Raw genomic sequence first — 10000 nt, forward strand, 5'->3', positions numbered from 1 at the left:
AACACAGCGAATGAATAATGTATCTCTTTAACACCTAATTGTGAAAATGTTGAAGCCTCCCGTTAAGAGTGGCTTGTCAACCGTGTCAACTCAAAATTGATTTAGTCCTGCTGAAACACTTTGAAGCTCCTACAGTATAATTGTGTGTGCCTGCATATGTGTGGGGATGCATCATTGCATGCGTGTTTGTGGAAAACAGCCTTTTTTTTTGTTATCTTCGACCCACTTATGCTAAACTGTAACTGTTGTCTGAAGAAAAAACGACTTTTCTGTCCAATTTAAATAAGGTCTGAAGAGGCAGCAACAGCCATTTTAATATTCAACAGCCGTCAACCAAGACCAATTTAGCATTAGTTCCATGTGGAATTATGCCTAAGAAGACGCAGTTCCCTCCAATGCATGCTGCTGTTCAGTAATGAGCTTTAGGAAGATTAAAACACTATAGACTGAGGGGCTGAAGCTATCCAGGAATGTTCTGCTTAATCAGAGGTGCTGTTGGATCACATTTTGTACCTCCAAAATGTGCTGCGCTCTGATTTCCTTCTCCATCCGAATTTGCTGAATGCGCTTGATCTTTTCCTGTAAAAACAACAACAACAAATAAAAACATAATCTTTTCATATTTTAAACATTGGAAAACATCCTTTAATAAAATCACTAGCCAACCACTCTATTCCAAGGACACAACAATAAGTTCAGTATGAGAAGTAATAATTGAAAAGCAAGCTTTGAAGCATCACAAAATAACCATTCAGCATTTCCTGCGGTGCACACGGAGACTACGTGTGTCAGGACACTTAGATAAGGAGAAAGGGAGGGAAAAGATTTGTCAGCACACACGTAAGGCAAACCCACCTGCTGCTTGAGGATCTTGATCTGCTCTTTCTGCTTCCTTCTCTCCTCTGCTGCCATGATAGCTACAAGAGTCAAGTCAGCGTTGTATTAGTGTTGACAAAAATGACCTTCAAAGCTAGTAGCAGTCATATCTGAGAGAATTACAGTTGCTAAGCTTTATTTTATTTAGGAGATCACAATCTATTTCACCCACAAGAGGCCAAGAAACTCACAACTAAGGTGAGTCAGTCATACAAAGCAAAAACACACAGCAACTGAAAACAACCAGAACACAATTAAATTAAAATTAATTAAAATAAAACTTCTTTTGGAGGTATGAAAAACGTAGTATGGTGTATAATGGAAACCTTAATTATACAGTAGTCAAAACACACATAAAGAAACCTATTAAGATTCTGATTACATTTATAGCTTCAACACCATGTATAGGAATACAAAGAAAGCATAATAACTGAAACCAGCAGCATCGCGGATAAGAGATTAGAGTGGAAAAAAGGATTGAAGCCTGTGCTTTGACGTGATGAGAATAAATACAAACATTTACTAACAACAGTAGTATTAGTAGCATCAGTGTCTGCAGAGGCCCTGCTGGACTTCACACTTGGGAAATAGTTTAAAGTGAATGAACTGGCCAACTGAAAACCACCACTATCATCCTTACAGCACTGAGCTCCTGTTAACAACAAACACAAAACAAATTGTTGTTGAGGAATACCTTGTTGTTTCCGAGCTTCTTTGGCTGCACGCGCCATTGCCTGCTTTTCCATTTTTCTCATCATTTTCATCTGGGCAGCCTGTCGCGCTATTTCTGCAGAAAGGGGTAAAAGTCATTGTCGGTTCAAAGTTACAGGAGAAGACTGCTGTAGCCTGACATGGCACATTTGACCAAATCATTCTTTGGCTTTTGTGGAAAAGACAAAATAAGGGGTAGAGAGCTTTTTTTCTGTGTGTTAATGTGTGCACCTAAAAATACTGAAATATAAATTCAAATATGTTTTTGAAGGAGTGTTGGTGCCAAAAATAATGCACTAATATTATTATCAAAGCCAAATAAAATGCACAGTAACATCACAAGGAAATGATTACAATGGTGATTAATTTGGAAAAAAAGTATTTGTTTTACTTTAATTTAAATAGATGCATATAACAAACATCCATCACCAAAAAAAGGACTTCTACAGAAACAAAATAACAATTTCAAACAGTAACCTCTAACTCTTGCTATCAGAATAATGGCTGCTTGATTAATGGCACATACGCTTACACGACAAACATATTTCAGGGCTCATTTCCTGTGCTAACCTTGAGCCTCTAGTTTGCGCAGGAGTTTGACCTCACTGGGACTGGGGCCCTCGGGGACCAGGGGATCGCCCACATTAGGGGGCCGCCCCTTCCTCCGTCGGGACCCTTTGCCACCTTCGCCCCTTGGCTGGCGCTCTGTAGAAGGGCGACTTCTACGACCTTCCATCGCCAAAATGTGAGGAATGACTTCCTCCTCATTCAGACGGCTCCACTGTAAACCCTGCAGAGGGAAAGGCAGCGTTGGAGAGATTGAGGGGGGGGGGTGTTAAACAGTGAATGACATGTTGACATACATAAATGAATGTGACTAAAGGGCAATTTAATTGTTAGCTAAGTAGACATTTAATCTGGGTTTATTCAACAGTGGTGGATAGATGAGATAAATAATATATCTAAATATAATTCCTGATACAATCTGGCTAAACAATGCATTTCATAAGAAGCACTCATTTACTGTGCTGTCATATATCATCTCTGGCCCCTCAGAACTGTATGTTTTTTTTTCTGCTTCCAATAATTTGCACATCCAATTTCTAATTCTATTTCTTCTCTCTATATCACAGAATAAGTAATGGAATGTAAATGATTGGTCACCTGTGGAAGTAATATCAGCTGATTATAACATTTAACCCATGCACAGTGAATGGTCTATGAACTAGGATTACTGAGGCTTTTGGTTGATTCCTATTCATGCCCTGACAGCCACTGCTGAATGATGCTTTGCCTGCCGCTAGATGAAAAGATGAACAGGGATCAGGAAGAGAGAGAAATAGAGATGAAAGGCAGTCACCTGGGGTCCTTCTCTGGCTTCATAGAAGTCACCAACCCTTATCTTTGCACTGAAGCTAAAATTATCGCGCGTGATGCCACTTATTCCATTTCTGGATAGATACTACAAAAGAGAAAATAATAACGGCGTTGGTTTAGGCAGGGAAAAAAAACTGTGAAATTAATGTGACATTGAAAAGCAACTGGGAGCACGAGATTGGAGGGAGTCTAAGGTTACACTGTGCGTCTGTGCACTGCTACTAATCATTATAAAAGCCATGGGGACAAAAAAAGAGCAAATGCTCTTAGGAGAGAAACGGTTCTGACCTTGGGGTGCACAATTCAAGCCCTTTCGTATTTATCTGAGGCTTTTTACTGCCTACTGACTGACACGCAGTGTTCCTGAGTACACACTTTTCTCTTTGCACTTCTACACTCAGAGGCAGTTCTGTCAATTAGCTATGAGCTTTTGATGAAGCAAATAAAGAAGATCATAGATTATAAATGTACTGTCAAATGGGGCTTAATCTGTGCAACCCAAAACTAACCATTCATCTTTTTTAGGGAAGGAGAGGTGGGAGAAAGTGGCAGAAGGAGGAAATCAAAGAATACAATCTCACACTATGAGGGTCACAGGAAGCAGGGGAGGAGTGTGGGTGAGGAGCAGCGATAGAATAGGTCATATACAACAAATCCAGATGAAGAGCATTTTTTTTGAGCGATGTGGATGAGCAGTATATCCTTTTATTTATCCAGGACTTCTTTACTTTAACTTCATATGTTTGTGTAAATATTTATTTCATTCTAAAAAGATGCAACTGTCAGAACACTTTTCTGATTCAACATGTTATAATTAATCATAAAAGTCCCACTTTAATCCCTGTTAAAGAATGAACTGCTGATCTGTATGGCTCCAATGATGTGCTCCTGTATCCTGAATGTAGACTACAGAAAGCAGACTACAGCGTACCTTCATCACATCTGGGTACTGCCTTATTTTCTTGCCGCACGGTGCGTAGTAGGCCACCTCACCATGCGGCCGCCCAGTCACTGATTTGATTCTCGTTTCTCTTCGCCACCTGGGTTTTAAAGAATGAGAAAAATACCACTGTTGTTCAGAAAAAACAGCATGCCACACATTTGTGATCAATAACAGGTGTGAGCACTTTGAAATGAACCGGTTCATAAGAGCTTTCCTTCTCTCAGCCTCTTGTACATACCCCAACTCCAGAGGTATCATCAACTCCTTCTCATCCATCACCCTCTTCCTCTTCCCTAATCCTGTGGAGAGACACAGTTCAGCCATCAATTTGACAGCACAACTGGAAATCTCACACACATACAACGCAGCAGTCAAAGACCTTTACCTGTAATCATACCTGGCAGGGAACCAAGATCACGTGTTTGCATTTACTAGCAGCATTTCACCACAAAGCTTAAAACGTACACACAATTCTCTAGGCTGCCATTTTTAAACGATAAACCTAAAATGACAAGCCCGAAATGCGCAGAAACACAGAAATACATTTACATCGCTTGTTGTCTGATGAAAGGGTTACATTGAAGAGCAGCACCAGAGAACATAACAACTATTTACAACAGAGGGAAGACTAATATCTGCCTTCCTGGCAAGCTACCCATGTCTTATTTCCTGGGAAAACCACTCGGCATTCAAAGACAGCAGGAGTCAACCGTGTTGCTTTGCCAAACAAGTTGTCTGGGCTCTTGGGCATGCAGCTACATGACCTGAGAGCTGCAGTTAGTCCATGACTACCAACAGCCTTCTTCCTGCCTACCTAAAAGTAACAATCCCTCTTCACAGTCACCTGAGGATGAAGCGCTGTTCTCATGCCTTTAAATAAAGTGTTTTGGTTTGGTTGTTTTGTTTTGTTTGTTTTTTACTGATACAACACCGCAAACATCCTTGATGACTAATTGTTTAACTTTCTACGTATAGCTTTAAAAACACATTACCTAGAGGTGGGGCCAAGCTGTATGAGGAAGAGCCTGGAGAGCTGTGATAGGCCAAGGCACTGGAGCTGCCGGTGACAATGGAGGGAGACTTGATGACCTGGAGGTTGAGCGGGGAGCAGCTGGTGGCAGTGTGATTGGTTGAGGTGTTCAGTAGTTCTGTGCCTTTGGTTAGCCTGCGAGCGCTCATCTCCTTCTTAGATGATCCAGATGGAAACTTCAACTCCTTCACTTTCTTGCCAGAGATGTCGCTGTCTGAGTTGCTGTCAGATTCTGAAATGGGAGTCAAGGACACAAAAAGGGATAAGGATCGATTCTTTTCATGCAGAAAACGAGAACATTGCGTAGCTCCAGCCTCTCAGATGTGAGGATTTGCAACTTGTTCTCGTCTTTCTGATATTTGAACTCTTGGTTTGATATATTACACATTTCAATGACATCGCCTTGAGATTTGGGAAATTGTGCTTTCCATTTTCAGAACGTTTGACTTATTGAGAAAATAAAGAATTTGAAGTTGCAGAAATGATCTCAGTGTTTTAAGGGTCGGCTCATTATTACATTGTGAAAATTGTATCCCTGAATATCGAACTAACTAACCTGAGAGACTATCATCCGAGTCTTCGTCATCCTCCTCTTCAAGGTCATCATCCTCGTCGTCATCATCATCATCTACCGAGTCGTCAGATTCCTTGTTAGCCGGGAGACCAGCTGTGGGGTTACAAGTCCCAGGGATCCCCATTCCAGGAATTCCCACTCCAGGGATACTCACTCCGGGGATTCCGATCCCGGGCTCTCCTCCACGAAACAAATCTACCAGAGACTGCACCAGATGGTTCTGAGAGAAGCCCTTCCAGGCAGCTAGTGGGTCTGGGGGCCCCAGTCCCTGTCCCTGTCCCAGCAATGGGGTCTGTCCCTTGCCCCTGGAGGTTTTGTTCTTTCTGGATCCATGGCCTGTGGCATGGGGTGAGGTAGTGAAGGCCTGTGTCAGGGGTCCGGCCTGGGCCCCTCCGTGGGTCCTGCTCGCCCCTGTGCTAAGATTGACAGGCATCGACCCAGGATCGGAGTCGCACTGAGGGGACTTGCCTTGAGAGGCAGATTCTTTGCGAGGTTTGGTGATGAGGGCCAAAGGTGTGTCCTGAGTGATGCTTTGGATGACTCCATTGGGGTGGTGGGGTTCAGGGAGCCCCAGCAGGGCGCTGGAGAGGAAGAGGTTGGAGTGATTGTTCTGAGGAGGCGGAGCGAGTGGCAATGGCGATGAAGACAGAGATGTCCTCTTGGGAGACTTGTTTGGCCCCTGCTGCTGCTTCTTACGCTCAGCTGGGAACGTCTGCCCTTGGGACATGAGAGTCTGGGAAGAGAGGAGGAGTAGAGAGGGAGACAACAAGGAGAGGCAGGGAGTCGGGGGGAGGGAGGGAGAGGGAAAGGCAGAGAAGGTGGAACAAAGAAAGTTCGGGAAAAAAATTAGAAAAGAAATGGGACAAAGTGGAGTTGCTCTAGCTGTCAGTTTGCATCACTGTTGATTGTTTGAGCAGGTGACAAAACTACAATGCTGAACACTGGTACAGTTAGCGCAGTCTAAGCCTCTTTCTGGGAAACAAAAAGAACACAAATGCAATAACCAGAGGCATTGTACTCAAGTTCACAGAAAAGAGACTCGGAGTATCTCTCTAGAATTGTAATTACTTGTCTGCACATTGGAAAAGCTCCATCATCATTATCATCATCATGCAGCTGGGCATGTTTGCCTTTTTTACACTCATGATAAGTTTGGTTCAATCTGTGTTTAAGCAAAGGCAGGTTAGACTTTAGTGTTGCACTTTCAACTGGATGTGATATGAAGTGAAACAAATCCATTTCACAGACCATGAAATACAGTAACCGTTCTGAAACCACAGGGGGAATTTAGCTTGTTGTAAACTTCTCTATACTGGTAAAACAGGAAAGGGGAAATTATTTTCAAAGCTGATCTTAAAAGGTTTAGCTTATTGATTACTGGGCTACCATTCATATTTCATCTGAAGAAAGGGAATTTGTGTAAAGGCATGAAAAATGTCAATTTGTATATAATTTCTTCTGAACCAATGAAAAATGTCAATTATACAGCGGCATATGTGCAGAGACAAAGTGTGCTTCAGAATGGATATGAAAGTAAAATCATTAACCATTTCATCAGGAGGCTTAACTCTGCAAGCAACGTGCAAAACCACTAAATCAGTCAGAAGATCGTAAAGCTTAATGAGCTATATTTTGAAGGAAAGTAAGGTCTTGAGACAACATATTTGCCCTGTAGCAGCTTTAAGGTTAAAGTAGCTGCTTAGAAAGTACATTTGACACGAAGTAACTAAGACACTAGTAAGATGTTGACCCACAAACATTGATAAAACTGAACATAAAAAGTACAGTACACAATTTAAAGTAAGAGCTCAATTAATTTGTGATGATACAATGCCACATGAAGGTTTTGAACATTGCTAGTGTCAATTACACATAAGTGATTACCCATCTGTAAACATATTGTTATAACAACAGAACACAAAGACAAAACACTCCCTTATTCAAAAGGACTCAAGAGTTTTATACCAAATGTATAAATAGAAATAACTACCGTAAATGTCCATTTCTTTTTCTATATCCCCAGTTAACTCCAAAAAGCACTGCTTCTTAAATCAATAATACAAAACAAAGAGTCTCTCTCTGATGTCCAACTACAGTTGTTAAGAGTTGCTTAAGTCCATGTTATACTTGTAAAGAGGCCCTTTGGAACATGGTAGCCTCTGATACAAAGTGTTATCCCTAATGAATGGGAAGCTGCAATAGTTTCAAAATTATAATAATGAGTTATGATTACATTTTTAAATTCACAAGCAGCAGTTCTGCTAGATGCTTGGATATTGTGATGAGTACATTTTGTAAATGGCCACCAAATTTAAAGAAGTGCTGGTTATGGTGTAGTAATAATGAGTGTTTCTGCACGCCCAGCTCCATTGAACAAACTCATTACTGTCATTTATTTTGCAACAAGTTATTGACTTCAGCTGACTCTATACTCGTATATAAAGGACTCGCAGCACATTGTGTATATGCAAATGTACAGTATGGTATATGTAAGTGGATATGAAAAGGTATTATTTAGCTGCTTTTATCACTTTGGCTTACCTGTTTAAGCCTGAACTCATTGATGTGCGTGAGGGAGGTCTCTAGCTGTTTCCTTTGTTTGCTGGATTTCGCAGAGCCAGAAGCAGATCTTCGAGGTGGCTTCAGCGAGGACTTCCGAGAGCCTGTTACGCATGAGGTCGAACCAAAACCAAAAGATTTTGGGGAGGTAGAAAGGGGAAGTGTGGAGCGGGGTGGAGAGGGGACGGAGAGAGGCTTAGGGGAGGAGCAGAGGGAGAGGGGCAGGTGCTGGGGGGAGGAGGAGGGCAGCAGTTTGGGAGGTTTGGGAGACGTGGTGAGGGCTATGGGGGAGGAAGATGGAGAAGACTCCCTACGGGGATGAGAGAGGAGAGCCAGGGGCTTAGAGCTGGCAGTCAGGCCAGTGGACTGGATCACACTGAAGTGCTGCTGTGGCCCCTCAGTGCGGGACCTGTGGAGGGCCAGCGGCGATGTTTGGGAGAGGGCCGGGGGGGAGGCAGAGCAGGGTAAGGACACGAGGTTTGGTGGGTGGGGCTCCCTAGAGAGGAGCCGTTCAGTCTTTCCAGTGCTTGGTATCAAAACCTGGGGAGAAAATGAAAAAAAGAACTTTTATAATGAGGAAAGCTTCATGGTATGATTATTTGATTTAGCATATGAAACTTTAAACTTGCACAAAACCCTATGTCTGTTATTATTTAATAAAATACATTTGACTCTAGAGTATCTAAGGGCGTACTTTACCTTTGTTTTCTTCTTTGTCCGCTTCTCAGTGTCTGATAATTCACTCTGTTTTTCCTCTTCTTCGTCATCGTCATCGTCATCATCGTCATCTTCATCATCCTCTGCCAGATCTTCGAGGTCACTGCTGAGGGACCCGTCACTCGAGCTGTCTGAGGATGAGCCTGACTCGCTGTTGCTTGCCACGCCAGTGTCTGTGGGTTTCTTGCGCGGCTTCTGATTTGAGAGCAAAGAAATGCAAGAATCAGCTTTACTGTATAATGGATAACTTTTCCATTTCATTTGTCCCCTCCTTTTTTGAGCAGCAAATGAAATCACAGTACTGACCTTCTCTTTAGTTTTTTGGATGGGCTTTTCCACCAACTCTGCAGGTTTGCTCTGAGGGCTGCTACGGTGACTGTTAGACGGGTTTGAATTTTTGGTTGGCTTGGAAGATGCCTGGACAGGAGCTGGACTCGCAGAAAAGCTCCCTGATTGTGTTGTGGGAGGACAGACCCCGCTGCCATTCACTGCTCCATTCACCCCTGGAAAGCAGATCTAGCGTATTACTAATCCGCTCCGTCTTTTCTGGGAACTTTGCTACACGGGATAATGAAATATGTGGAACTAACTGCGGCACGGAATAAGGCTAATAAAAGTATTGATTTATACGTGTATCTCATCAAACATGCAGGCTGCGCCAGGGCACAAGCCCAACATGACTGGTTTACATAATAAAAGATAAATTAAAAGATACCGTTAAATTAAAACTGCAAGAAACAAAGATTACAAGGGAAGACGGGGGAGAGAGGGGGAGAGAGAGAGAGAATCACTAAGTGAGGACTGAATGTCATTAAATCTGCCTGGAAAAGGAGCAAATCTCAACATAGGACAAAGCAGAAGAAGACACATAGATATAGATTGTTGGAAAGAAGAGACAGAAAATGCCATTACCTCTTAGGAAAGTAATCAATTAATTACAACTACTCTCCTCTTATAATGCTATTAAAATAACCTAATTTCTGCAATGCAACCGTGAGGATCGATGTCTCCTGAGTAGTGCCATACCTTTAGGGGGAGCGTGGCTATTCTTGGTGGGCATCCTGATCTGAACAGGACTGACGATGTGGTTGGGCTGAATGTGAGGGCTGTAGAAAGGAGGGAAGCCGATGAAAGAGGGGAGAAAGGCAGCGGCTCCCCGTCCATGCGCTTCAGCAGCTCGCCACCAATCTGTAGAAGAAAGAGGAGAGGAGAG

General features: G+C 42.6%; 1 protein-coding gene across 1 annotated transcript in view; it reads right to left on the bottom strand.

The window, feature by feature from the left end:
• Nucleotides 1-10000, bottom strand: part of baz2ba (bromodomain adjacent to zinc finger domain, 2Ba) — a 61960-nt gene that overhangs the window by 14899 nt on the left and 37061 nt on the right. The window contains 13 exon segments of the mRNA XM_010788650.1: nt 505-579; nt 856-917; nt 1571-1663; nt 2158-2377; nt 2948-3049; nt 3896-4004; nt 4146-4206; nt 4900-5169; nt 5494-6244; nt 8053-8610; nt 8770-8982; nt 9094-9290; nt 9814-9975. Coding sequence (XP_010786952.1) covers nt 505-579; nt 856-917; nt 1571-1663; nt 2158-2377; nt 2948-3049; nt 3896-4004; nt 4146-4206; nt 4900-5169; nt 5494-6244; nt 8053-8610; nt 8770-8982; nt 9094-9290; nt 9814-9975 — 2873 coding nt within the window.

Source organism: Notothenia coriiceps, unplaced genomic scaffold (assembly GCF_000735185.1).
Source record: "Notothenia coriiceps isolate Sejong01 unplaced genomic scaffold, NC01 NC01_scaffold00031979, whole genome shotgun sequence".
In the NCBI taxonomy this organism is placed as follows: Eukaryota; Metazoa; Chordata; class Actinopteri; order Perciformes; family Nototheniidae; genus Notothenia; species Notothenia coriiceps.